This window comes from Oncorhynchus keta, chromosome 4, assembly GCF_023373465.1.
Source record: "Oncorhynchus keta strain PuntledgeMale-10-30-2019 chromosome 4, Oket_V2, whole genome shotgun sequence".
Lineage (NCBI taxonomy): Eukaryota > Metazoa > Chordata > Actinopteri > Salmoniformes > Salmonidae > Oncorhynchus > Oncorhynchus keta.
Genome location: NC_068424.1, coordinates 74,722,175 through 74,735,934, shown reverse-complemented (window position 1 = coordinate 74,735,934; position 13,760 = coordinate 74,722,175). Strand labels below are relative to the sequence as shown.

The following is a 13,760-nucleotide window of genomic DNA, read 5'->3' as shown; positions in this document are numbered from 1 at the left end:
CCAATGAAACCCCTCTTCACTCAATCATGTATTTGCACTGGTATATTTAACTTGAACCATTATATAGCTAAGGTTATTTGGCTACTTAAATTAACTAACTAGTGGGCAGTTTACTAATTACATTTCAGAAGAAACTGATATAAAAACAACATCTTTTGGAAACTAGGTATATCAAGGTAATTTGTTTCAATACAACTATGAATGTGTGTGTGAGTGTGAATGTGTGTGTTTGTGTGTAGGTGTGTGTGAGCCTGTGTGTGTGAGCATGTGTTGGTGAGCCTGTGTGTGTGATCCTGTGTGTGAATCCCTGGCTGCTGATCATACAGTCGGTGCTGCTGATCATACAGTCAGTGCTGCTGATCCACTGTCTGCGGCTCGAGCTTAAAGGGTAAGGGTGTTCATCAGTCTCTACTCAGAGAGAAAACTTTTGACATTTTCAGAGTTTTGAGGAAGATTTCTTGAACTAAAAGGAGATTAGCCTACCGTCAAAAGACGTAAAACTCGCCACAGCATAATTTCAGCGTTACTCATAGATATATAAAGTTTACCGGGTGGGAAGTCAACTGCTGTTTTTGTACCTTACTACTTACTTACTTACCGTAACTGTTTCGAAGATGACGTTTTGTCCAGAAGTTTGATATGTATCGAGGAGTTTCAACTTCGAAACCAAGTTGGTAAGGTTACAACAATTTTGTAAACGTATGTTCGTAAACGTTTCTCACTTGTTACGTCTGTTATCGTCAATAAATTGCAATAGAGGCTATAGGCTACTGTAACGAATTATCGGACGGTTGTAGTTAAATGGGTCGGATAAATTACTTCGATGAGGGAAAAAAACCAGAACATTTCTCAACCGTTCTAAAGATTGTCTGTAGCCGATTCTTACCGTTACCTATCACGATTTATTCTTTGGCGACACACTTTCAGTTTACTTTCACGTTTGTATAGGCCTATTCAAAACAATAAATAAACATAACGTGAGGCAAACTATTCACATTTAAAATGTCGTGTTGACATATTATTCATATTTGATAAGAGCCTAATTGAATCCTAGTGATATTGAATAAATTACACCTGTTCTAGTTTATAGGGTTGTATGGGCCTATATGTAATTATAATTATAAATATCTCTTAGATTAATTTATAATACTGTATCTAAGTACATGTAACCATACCTCTTACATTAGTTTACAATACTGCATCTAGCTAGCTACATGTATACCTAACTACCCTTGTGGGGGGGGTCTGTTGTCCACATAATGTTGGCTAATAGGGCATAGTCCTATCTCAAATGACCTGGGCAAGGATAGTGCATTAATATGTGGAACAGAGAGTGAATGGAGGCTGGGCCTAGCTCTCAGTCATCCTCCTCAGATGAAGGGGATCTGTCGTTTGATATAAACGCACACACAAGTTGGTGCTGCACACACACATCACCACCACCTCCGTAGGGCTTGGTTTCCATGGCAACGCGGGATCCTGGTGTGTGTGCTGCTGTATTCTGTATAATTACTTGGGCTAATGTGGCTCGTGAGGGTATAGAGGGGTATGAGGGTGGATGTTTAAATAATGCTGACTCACTTTAAAGGGACCACTGTACTGCACACACGATGAAAGATTCACTTATTTCAAGTCACCCTACATCAGCTCATTTCAAATACCCCCCAAAAATGTGTCACTCATGCATGCCTTTATAGAATGTTTCAGGTAAGACCATGACCACTATGTTAAGTCATGTGTTACAAGTGATGAAAGATAGGGTCTGCACGCAAATGACTGCCTATATAGGGCACTGCTTTTGAGCCCTGGTCACAAGTAGTGCACTATAGGGAATATACTGCCATTTAGGATGCAAGCATAGCTTTTTGAACTGCACTCTTTATGCACCAGTATTACACAAACAGCAATCTGTACTGTACCAGTACTGTATCTGTACTGTATCTGTACCTGTACTATATCTGTACTGTACCTGTACTGTATCTGTACCTGTACTGTACCTGTACTATATCTGTACTGTACCTGTACTGTATCTGTACCTGTACTGTACCAGTACTGTATCTGTACTGTATCTGTACCTGTACTTTATCTGTACTGTACCTGTACTGTATCTGTACCTGTACTGTACCTGTACTATATCTGTACTGTACTGTACCTGTACTATATCTGTAATTTACCTGTACTCTATCTGTACCTGTACCTGTACTGTACCTGTACTATATCTGTACTGTACTGTACCTGTACTATATCTGTAATTTACCTGTACTCTATCTGTACCTGTACCTGTACCTGTACTGTACCAGTACTGTACCTGTACCTATACTGTATCTGTACTGTACATGTACCAGTACTGTACCTGTATCTGTACCTGTACTATATCTGTACTGTACCTGTACTGTATCTGTACCTGTACTGTATCTGTACTGTACCTGTACTATATCTGTACTGTACTGTACCTGTACTATATCTGTAATTTACCTGTACTGTATCTGTACTGTACCTGTACTGTATATGTACCTGTACCTGTACTGTACCTGTACCTGTACCTGTACCTGTGCCTGTACCTGTACTGTATCTGTACCTGTACCTGTACTGTATCTGTATCTGTATCTATACTGTATCTGTACCTGTATCTGTATCTTTATCTGTACTGTACCAGTACTGTACCTGTACCTGTACTGTATCTGTACGGTACATGTACCAGTACTGTACCTGTACCTGTATCTGTACCTGTATCTGTACTGTATCTGTACCTGTACCTGTACTGTATCTGTATCTGTATCTGTATCTGTATCTGTATCTGTACCTGTACTGTATCTGTACTGTACTGTATCTGTACCTGTACTGTATCTGTACCTGTACTGTATTTGTATCTGTACATGTACTGTACCTGTACTGTATCTGTACTGTACCTGTACTATATCTGTAGTGTACCTGTACTATATCTGTATCTGTATCTGTATCTGTATCTGTATCTGTATCTGTACTGTATCTGTACTGTACTGTACCTGTACCTGTACTGTATCTGTACCTGTACTGTATTTGTATCTGTACATGTACTGTACCTGTACTGTATCTGTACTGTACCTGTACTATATCTGTAGTGTACCTGTACTATATCTGTACTGTACTGTACCTGTACCTGTACTATATCTGTACTGTACTGTACCTGTACCTGTACCTGTACTGTATCTGTACCTGTACCTGTACCTGTACTGTACCTGTACTGTATCTGTACCTGTACTGTACCTGTACCTGTACCTGTACCTGTACTGTATCTGTACCTGTACCTGTACCTGTACTGTACCTGTACTGTATCTGTACCTGTACCTGTACCTGTACTGTACCAGTATCTGTACCTGTACCTGTACTGTATCTGTACTGTTCCTGTAACTGTACTGTATCTGTACCTGTACTGTATCTGTACCTGTACCTTTACTGTACCTATACCTGTACCTGTATCTTGTCTTGTGGGGCATCTAAATCTGATGTGTGGTCAAGTCTCTGTGACATATTATGAATGAAAGGTTTATTTGGCTGAACTCAAGCAACGTCTCCAAACTTTGTACAATAACACCAGTTTTGTTATTGCCCCTCTGAGATAAATACAAGGTTCAAATTGCCCCTCGAAGATACATTCATGGTTCTTATTGACCTTCAGAGATGAAAACAGGGCACGTATTGCCCCTCGAAGATACATTCATGGTTCTTATTGACCTTCAGAGATGAAAACAGGGCACGTATTGCCCCTCGAAGATACATTCATGGTTCTTATTGACCTTCAGAGATTAAAACAGGGCACGTATTGCCCCTCGAAGATACATTCATGGTTCTTATTGACCTTCAGAGCTGAAAACAGGCCACGTATTGCCCCTCAGAGATAAATACAGGGTTCTTTCATTGATTTTAATTTAATTGTTTGTGTGAGTATAAGAGAGCTGACAAATTGCTGTGCTGTGCGTTTTCTCTCTCCAGGTGTGTGGGTGAAAGAGATGGTGCGGTCTGGAGCTGATAGCTGACGTAGCTGATAGCTGACGTAGCAGATAGCTGACGTAGTTGATAGTTGACAGAGCTGATAGCTGACGTAGCTGATAGCTGACAGAGCTGATAGCTGACGTAGCTGATAGTTGACATAGCTGACGTAGCTGATAGCTGACGTAGCAGATAGCTGACGTAGTTGATAGTTGACAGAGCTGATAGCTGACGTAGCTGATAGCTGACAGAGCTGATAGCTGACGTAGCTGATAGTTGACATAGCTGATAGCTGACTTAGCTGTAGTAGGATGAGATGAGAGAGGATGGAACACACGGACAGCCCCACCTCCCACAGCAGCGACCCCAACGGGTTCGTCAATAAAGTCTTCAATGTGTCTCTGGATGTGCAGAATGAGACCGGCACTGTATCCATCCAGGAGACTGGGAAGGGAGAGGGACAGGGAGAGAGTCATGAAGAGGGTCAGGGTCCAGGCCAAGCCCAGGGACAGTGGCAGGGGGATGGGGATAGACAGGCAGAGACCCAGGCACCCCCTCAGACCCCTGGGATGGATCACCCGGATGTCAACCGTAGACCAAGAGCTACAGGAGGCATCTGGAAGATCTTGACCCGGCGAAAAGCGGCTTCAGAACTGGATAACAGAAGACCTCACTCCATGATCCTCCCTGGAGAGGAGGCCTTTATCCCTAAACTGTCCTTCGCTGACAAGGTCCGCTCCATCAAGAAGCTCCGCTCTCCGGGTGTATTCAAGGGGAGGGTGGGTAAGATGTCTAGGTCCAGCACTAAGTTCAGAGATGGAGAGACGGAGGACGACTCGTTCTGCCGGGACTTCCTCCCCTCACCCGCCCTGCATCCCGGTAGGAGCACACTCCGCCACTACGCCAAGAGGCACTCGTATGCCGGACATACCGCCGAGTTCGACTGCTCATTTGAGGACATGGATCTGACAGCTACCCTGGACAGACACCATCTTCCCTCGCTAGTGGACCCTGCTACCCAGAACGGCTCTAAGCCCACAGAGAGAGTCCCCTACACCAAGAGATCTCAGGTCCAGGCTCAGGCGCAGGCCAATCACTCCTCTAACTGTAACACTACCTCAGCAGAAGTGTGTGAGGAGCAGAGTGTGAGGGGCGGCCCCAAGGCCCCGCTGGGTGGGAGGAGGTCTAAGAGAGCTGACGTGTGGAGTTACCTAAGGAAGATCTCTGTCCTGGGGAAGGGGAACCCGGCTTACTCAGAGAGGAGTTTTGACTCAGAGCTACACACACTGGACAAGACCATGGACTCTGACTACGGCTCGGTGGACATTGAGAGCATCCGGGACTTTCAGCCAGCTGCTACAAAACACTCTGACAGCAAAGGTGGACATTTTGGGGGTCTGATTAAGTTCTTCAGCAACGTTGCAGAGACGGCTAGAAAATGGCGAATGTCTTCTCACTCCTTCTCTCCTCCAGAGGGGGGGGCGGAGCGGACGCCACTGGACTCCCCCAGAGCAGGGCAGCATCTGGGGGACTACGTCCACAGTGTGTCCCTGACCCTCCGCAGTGAGGACCATCCAGAGTGTCCCCCAACACCCGCCTCACCCCTGACCCCTCACCCCCCTCGCTCCCCTACTTGTGACCCTGCCTCACCCACTACTCTGATAGGCAGACGGTCTCCTCGAGTGGTGCTGAAGGCCTGGAGAGTATGTCCGGACTCACCAAGCGTTAACGGCCTGGCGTGTGTGAGCTCATTGGAAACGGCCAGACAGACAGACAAACAGAGAGAGAGCCAGACAGTCAGACAGACAGAGAGACAGACACGGCACACCTCTGTAGCCACAGTAGAGAATCATGTGCCACACTCAAGACTGGAGAGAGAGACTCAGAAAGAGACAGTGGGAGACAGAGACCACTTAGAATGTCTGTCTACAGTGGAAGACAGAGAAAGAGAGGGAAGAGAGCGACACTCCGAAAATTATCTGGATTCCGAGGATGCTCTACCGGTCTCTGATCAGACACACCTTCCAAACGGCCAATCAAAGTTACGGGAAGTTGAGACCGTAGCCACTAGGGAGCCAGCAGGAAACTGCCACCAGGAAGTATTTAAGGTGAGTATGTTGATGATAAACATGAAAACTGTTTTATGTTCAACACCCCTTATTGAAAAAAAAACAGGTTTCTGGAAAACAGTTGTAGCAAACCTTTGGCCAATTTGCTGTAGATTTGTGGCAAGCTCATATTTTCACATGCAAATTAGTTTTGTGGCAAACTGTTGCGGCGACTTGTAAACTTGTGGCAAACAATTTTGGGAAACATATGGCTGACATTTTACTGTTTGCTGCACATTTTCTGAAAACTCAGTATGAATATACAAATTAGATCCCGTTTTTGGTGACTGTGTGTTCAGAACATTGAAATGGTATATCTACATAAACCCACTCACATATAACTGTAAATGAACTTGCATCTCACAGAGATAACTAAACTAAACATACAGTACTAAACATACTAAACACCATGTGTTAACAAATAGAAATAAATACAATCCAAATTGAAATGATCAGCAGGCTAATGAAGAAAAGAGCAAAGACTGGATATCCCCCCCCCCCAAAAAAAATAAATGTATTTAATATTTTTATGTAGCTGCCAAGAGAGAAATGTGTACACTATGAGGACATTGACCTTAGGATGTTTAAAGAGGCAACTACAGAATTTACATGAGCCAAGTGTTAATTGAGCAATAGCATTCAACCAATGGATAAAGATAATTAACAAAACGTAAATCATTTAAACAACAAAAACTAAATCACACCCAGTTTAGAACTATTGCCTTTTTGAGTGAACTTTGGAGAGGTGTCCCTGTCAAAGTCCTTCGAACAAAGCTTGTTGAAAACATCAACTGAAACAATCAGAAAACACAAAACAAAAACAACATTAGGATACTGAAAACAATTTAACACTTTATATTTTGGCATCTTAAGAAATTGATTCAGTGGCTAATGGGCAGGTTTGGCTTTGGAAAACAGGGTCATCTGTTACAAAGCTGCCTTGATGTTGCTATGCTTCTCACTGAAAAGGGCATTCTAATATTTTTCAGCAAGGAAACATTATGTTTCTGCTTGTATATTATTGCGATACAGTGTACAGTGCCTTGCAAAAGTATTCATCCCCCTTGGCGTTTTTCCTTTTTTGTTGCATTACAACCTGTAATTTAAATAGATTATTATTTGGATTCCATGTAATGGACAGACACAAAATAGTCCAAATTGGTGAAGTGAAATTTAAAAAATAACTTGTTTAAAAAAAATGCAAGAAAATACAAACGGAAAAGTGGTGCTCTGAAGCCCCTAAATAAGATCTGGTGCAACCAATTACCTTCAGAAGTCACATAATTTCTTAAATAAAGTCCACCTGTGTGTAATCTAAGTGTCACATGATCTGTCACGTGATCTCAGTATGTATACACCTGTTCAGAAAGGCCCCAGAGTCTGCAATACCAGTAAGCAAGGGGCACCACCAAGCAAGCGGCACTATGAAGACCAAGGAGCTCTCCAAACAGGTCAGGAACAAAGTTGTGGAAAAGTACAGATCAGGATTGGGTTATAAAAAAATATCAGAAACTTTGAACATCCCACAGAGCACCATTAAATCTATTAGTAAAAAATTGTAAGAATATAAAGAAGACGGTACTCTGGTCAATTGAGTCTAAAATTTAGCATTTTGGACATCAAGGAAAACGCTATGACTGGCGCAAACCCAACACCGTCATCACCCCGAGAACAACATCCCCACAGTGAAGCATGATGGTGGCAGCATCATGCTGTGGGGATGTTTTTCATCAACATGGACCGGAAAACTGGTCAGAATTGAAGGAATGATGGATGACCCTAAATACATGGAAATTCTTTGTTTTAGTCTTCCAGAGATTTGAGACTGAGACAGAGGTTCACCTTCCAGCAGGACAATAACCCAAATCATACTGCTAAAGCAACACTTGAGTGGTTTAAGGGGAAACATTTAAATATCTCGGAATGGCCTAGTAAAAGCCCAGACCTCAATCCAATTGAGAATCTGTGGTATGACTTAAAGATTGCTGTACACCAGTGGAACCCATCCAACTTGAAGGAGCTGGAGCAGTTTTGCCTTGAAGAATGGGAAAAATCCCAGTGGCTTGATGTGCCACGGTTATAAGATATACCCCAAGAGACTTGCAGCTGTAATTGCTGCAAAAGGTGACTCTACAAAGTGACTCGACTTTGGAGAGGTGAATCATTATGCACACTCAGGTTTTCTTTTTTTCTTTTTTAAAATTCTTGTTTGTTTCAAAATATAAAAATATTTTGCATCTTGAAAGTGGTAGGCATGTTGTGTAAATCAAATGATACAACCCCCCCCAAAAAAAAAAAAAAAAATTAATTCAAGGTTGTATGGCAACAAAATAGGAAAAATGCCAAGGGGGTGAATACTTTCGCAAGCCACTGTATATACAAACGATGTAGCATGCACAAACTGGGACTTAGCTTTTAATATGTGTCCAACATAGAGAGCCACAGTATACAACATATTTATTCAGCCAAGCCTCAACACAACTGATTCGAACTTATCAACTAATTATGATTTTGAATCTAGACTACCAGTTGTCTCTTCTTCTTGACTCGGGTATATAAGGCTTGGGTGGAAGAAAAGAAACATAACATTGAGTTATGCCTAATATGGCAATTCATATTAATGTTCCAAAATGAATTATTCTTAACTTACATCTCAAAGCCATCCTTGACCTGGTTCATGCCTATTTCTTTGTCCTCAGTTTGATTGAACCACATGCATTTACTTACCTCATTAAGATTGAAGATGATACACTCAAATAAAGTGTTATGATCGAGTGCACCACAAACATCTTCCCAGGGTGTTGATTTATCCTTCTACCAATACAGCCTCTTCCAACATCACAGGTAGGGGAAGGGTATCCATCTGCAAACGTGAAGTCTGGCTTGGATGTCAAGTCAGCTCATATTGTTGCTACCTTAGTTGTTGTGCTAGCAAACATGCTACTGAACGGTGATACTAGCATATTGAAATGCATATCGGTATAATAAGACATCAACATATTCACCGAAAAATATAATTGTTTAGGCAAATCATTAGTTAGCTAGCTAACGATCACATTAATTGTATAATATTATGATAGCTAATGTTAGCTAGCTAAGCGCTAGCCAGTCAGTGACGCTGACTGGTATCAACAAAATGTGTTTCACTCTATCCCATAAAATATAACATTGCTAACTAGTCATCAATTAACTAACCCAATTTTAAAGTTTATTAGGATGTTTCATTAATCATTTCACTCACTAGTAGGTAGCTAGTTTGGTTTCCATATTTCAACACATTTTTAGAATCCCCTTGATTGCAATTTTTTACTGTCCTTCCTGCGGTTACTGGTCTTGGAAGTCATGTGTTCACCAGAAATGGCTTCCAGTAAACTGTTTGCAACTGCTGGCAATAAATATTGTTGCAACAGGTTTGCCATAGATTCAAATAGAATCTTGACGAAAAAAACCTCTGGCGAACTGTTTGCCACTAGTTGCAATAAATATTATTGTTGCCAAAGGTTCACCACAGATTCTCCACTGGCAAACATTTGCAAACTTTTGGCAGTATTTTGTGACACACTATTTTGTTTGCTGCACATTTGCCACAATTTGCCACAAACATTTTTGTAAGGGACTGCAAATCAATTCAGTAAGGAATTCAAATAGTTATTTGTAATCTGTGCCTGTTAATGATAAAAAATGTGTTATTGTAAGTCATCACCTCATTTTATTCAGTCCTATCAAATCATTCATTCATTCTACGTCGTTATCAGATCCTGTCATTATGTAGCTATTACAATACTATTACATTACAACTTTGTCTTATTGTTAACTTTTCTAACCTTGTTAAACATCATCATTCTTTTGCTTTTTAAAAACAGAAATCATCTAAATGCTTTATGCAAGTCTCATAACAGTTACTTGTACTGTACAACATTGAATAAGTAGATTATAGGTCTCTCTCTGTTAGAGAGGGTAATGTACAGAGAGCATGTTGTGGGTATTCTTTTGCCCCATCTGTTGGCCGGAGGAGGAAGTAGAGTCAGAGGTGTTAGTTAGACCACAGTAGTCTGTCCTTCCTGCCCCTTCCTGTCACACAGAAACACACAAGCAAATCTTGTCCTAAAAAAATCCATGGGAATTTAGTTCTAAAAGTGATTCCAACCCAGTCCTCAGGGATCCCTTAGACATTCCACACGTGTATTCTATTCCAGCCACAGCCAGTCAACTAATTTAAAGCCATCAATTAGTAAAATCAGGCGTGGTAGAGCAAATATGTGCAACAGAAAACAGTGTGTGTGTGTGTGTGTGTGTGTGTGTGTGTGTGTGTGTGTGTGTGTGTGTGTGTGTGTGTGTGTGTGTGTGTGTGTGTGTGTGTGTGTGTGTGTGTGTGTGTGTGTGTGTGTGTGTGTGTGTGTGTGACTGCCCCCACCCTAACTGCAGCTTCACACACACCTCCTTCTCCTCGCACCGTTCAGATTACTCATCTCATCTGCCCTCCGGTGTCTCTCTCAAAGCGAGTCAGGACATGTCAGGCCCTTCTGTACTTGCACTACAGTGAGTTGTAGTAATACTGGGCTTGGTCTAACCGTGGATTATCCTGCAGAGTAATACTGGGCTTGGTCTAACAGTGGATTTTCCTGTAAGGAAACTAAAATGGAAACCAACTAGAGAAATCAGAGTTGTGAATGGAGTCTGATGGAATTGTTACCTAGAACCAGATTGATTGATTGACTGATGGATTTATTGATTCATTAATTGATTGGTTGGTTGAATAGGGAGCTCTATCAGGCAATGTTTTGAGGAGACCCAGGTCAGTCCAGTCCTATTCTAGTCCAGTGAAGACCCCTGCCCCTCCCAAGCCCCCCCGCCCTCGCCCCCGTCCCGCCTCAGCACTGGTCGACCTCCGAGTCTGCAGTCCCTTCCCAGAGGGCTGTGCGTTTGCCGTTACTCAGCAGGCCACAGGGGACTCTCTGTGCCGGCACAGACGCAGGCCCGGTCCCATGATGCACCTCTTGCCGCCGGGTCGGAGACAGGCGGGCAGTCTGGCCAGACCATGCTCTGTCATAGAGCCCTCTGTTACCGTGGAGACAGACCCCGCGCAGAGTCACAGAGTAAGACCTCACACACACACACACACAAACACACACACATTATCCCACTGCTGAGAGAATGAAAGTGGGAGTGTGTGTGGAGACTGACCAGTAGTCTCTGCCAACCCTGATTTAAATATAGGCTGTAGTCCTCCTAGCTGGTAGGACCAGTAATGAATCAACCACAACACGCGCTGCATTCTTTGATGGGAGGAGATTACAAACCCTGTATTTATACCCTCCTACTCTACAACAATGCTACACGCTCTGACCCATTTCTACAAGGCTGTATTCATATATCCTCCTTTCCTTGAGCTGCTCTTTCTCTGCTCTCTTGATTTCTCTCTCTCCTCTCGCTCTCTGCTGTCTCTCTCGTTCACTATTTCTCTGTCTGTGGCAAATTATCTGCATCACCGCTCCCATACGTTCTGTCCATACATTATTCCCTCATTATAATAACTCACCCTATGAACTTTTCACCTGGAGACTCATTCACCTGACTGGTAGGAATGATTCATATTGTATCACCTGACTGGTAGGAATGATTCATACTGTATCAGCTGACTGGTAGGAATGATTCATATTGTATCACCTGACTGGTAGGAATGATTCATATTGTATCACCTGACTGGTAGGAATGATTCATACTGTATCAGCTGACTGGTAGGTTGTATGCGGCATCCACTCAGAACCTATGCACCAGAATATACTGTTGGGTTTAAATGTTCTACACTCTGAGAAGGAAAGAAGATGTGTTGTTTGGGGGATCTGTATGTACTGTATGTACTGTATGTACTGTATGTACTGTATGTACTGTATGTACTGTATGTGAGAGACGTTGGGTGTGTGCTTGCGTAACTGTCCAGTGTGTTCCAGGCCATGTCTCGTCCCCCGGGGGCATCACCTCTAGAGCCCCCCCTCAGAGTGTCTCTTCAGAGGTGTCACTCCCTCCCCCCCAGCAGCCTTACCACTCTGGCCCTGTTTCCGGGACACACAGGTACTACATGTGTGTGTGCACATGTGTGTGCGTGCCTGCCTGCCTGTGTCAGTATGTGCATGTTGGTGTACGAATGCTTGTGTGTGTGTGTGTGTGTGTGTGTGTGTGTGTGTGTGTGTGTGTGTGTGTGTGTGTGTGTGTGTGTGTGTGTGGTAGTTGAACTGTCTGTGTGTCTGTCCACTACAGCAGACTCCCAGTCATCATCAATGTGTCCTGGTGATAGAAGGACTGGCAGCTGCAGGAGGAGACTGCTCAGAACAGGCTCTGGTCCACTACAAGTTAACATCGTGAGTCATTGCCTACCATGTCCTATAATCACACTATATTGGCCTGTTAGCATGTTAGCCTGTTAGCATGTTAGCCTGCGTCTCAAATAGGACCCTATTCCCTATAGACAACGTCATGAAAACAATGTCCGCGGTTCAAAGGGGCAGAAGGCTGTGTGTTGTTGTGATTCTGTATGGCCTGGTAGCTAGCAACAAGGACAAGAAACTGCTATGTGGCTGCAGATCGCTAGTTGGAATCTCCGAGCTGTCTTGTTTTGAGGGGTTTTAACTGAGGTCTATGCAAATATCGTTAAAATATGCCAGCTAGCTAGCTAATCAACAACTGTAACAATGTATTTGAGAGACAAATGCGCATTGTGCATCTTTATTTATGTTTTCAATAAACATTGGAGACGAAATATAGTTTACATGCTATCAGCAATCTAAGCCAACGCCGTCTGTTTTGCCCCAGTCTTCCTTCCGGGTTCCGGTTTGATGGAGACATTCAGGGAATATCTCTGCAATGCAGTTCAACAGTCTTCCTTCAGGGTTCAGTTCAACAGTCTTCCTTCAGGGTTCAGTTCAACAGTCTTCCTTCAGGGTTCAGTTCAACAGTCTTCCTTCAGGGTTCAGTTCAACAGTCTTCCTTCAGGGTTCAGTTCAACAGTCTTCCTTCAGGGTTCAGTTCAACAGTCTTCCTTCAGGGTTCAGTTCAACAGTCTTCCTTCAGGGTTCAGTTCAACAGTCTTCCTTCAGGGTTCAGTTCAACAGTTTTCTTCAGGGTTCAGTTCAACAGTCTTCCTTCAGGGTTCAGTTCAACAGTCTTCCTTCAGGGTTCAGTTCAACAGTCTTCCTTCAGGGTTCAGTTCAACAGTTTTTCTTCAGGGTTCAGTTCAACAGTCTTCCTTCAGGGTTCAGTTCAACAGTCTTCCTTCAGGGTTCAGTTCAACAGTCTTCCTTCAGGGTTCAGTTCAACAGTCTTCCTTCAGGGTTCAGTTCAACAGTCTTCCTTCAGGGTTCAGTTCAACAGTCTTCCTTCAGGGTTCAGTTCAACAGTCTTCCTTCAGGGTTCAGTTCAACAGTCTTCCTTCAGGGTTCAGTTCAACAGTCTTCCTTCAGGGTTCAGTTCAACAGTCTTCCTTCAGGGTTCAGTTTGAGAAACAGTCTTCCTTCAGGGTTCAGTTCAACAGTTTTTTCAGGGTTCAGTTCAACAGTCTTCCTTCAGGGTTCAGTTCAACAGTCTTCCTTCAGGGTTCAGTTCAACAGTCTTCCTTCAGGGTTCAGTTCAACAGTCTTCCTTCAGGGTTCAGTTCAACAGTCTTCCTTCAGGGTTCAGTTCAACAGT

General features: G+C 43.1%; 1 protein-coding gene across 1 annotated transcript in view; it reads left to right on the top strand.

Moving 5' to 3' along the window:
* The first annotated feature begins 396 nt into the window (after positions 1-396).
* LOC118373006 (uncharacterized) overlaps positions 397-13,760 on the top strand; it is an 83,348-nt gene continuing 69,984 nt past the window's right edge. Inside the window, 5 exon segments of the mRNA XM_052515673.1 lie at positions 397-674; positions 3,973-6,077; positions 10,838-11,173; positions 12,029-12,149; positions 12,336-12,436. Coding sequence (XP_052371633.1) covers positions 4,296-6,077; positions 10,838-11,173; positions 12,029-12,149; positions 12,336-12,436 — 2,340 coding nt within the window. The 5' untranslated portion in view covers positions 397-674; positions 3,973-4,295.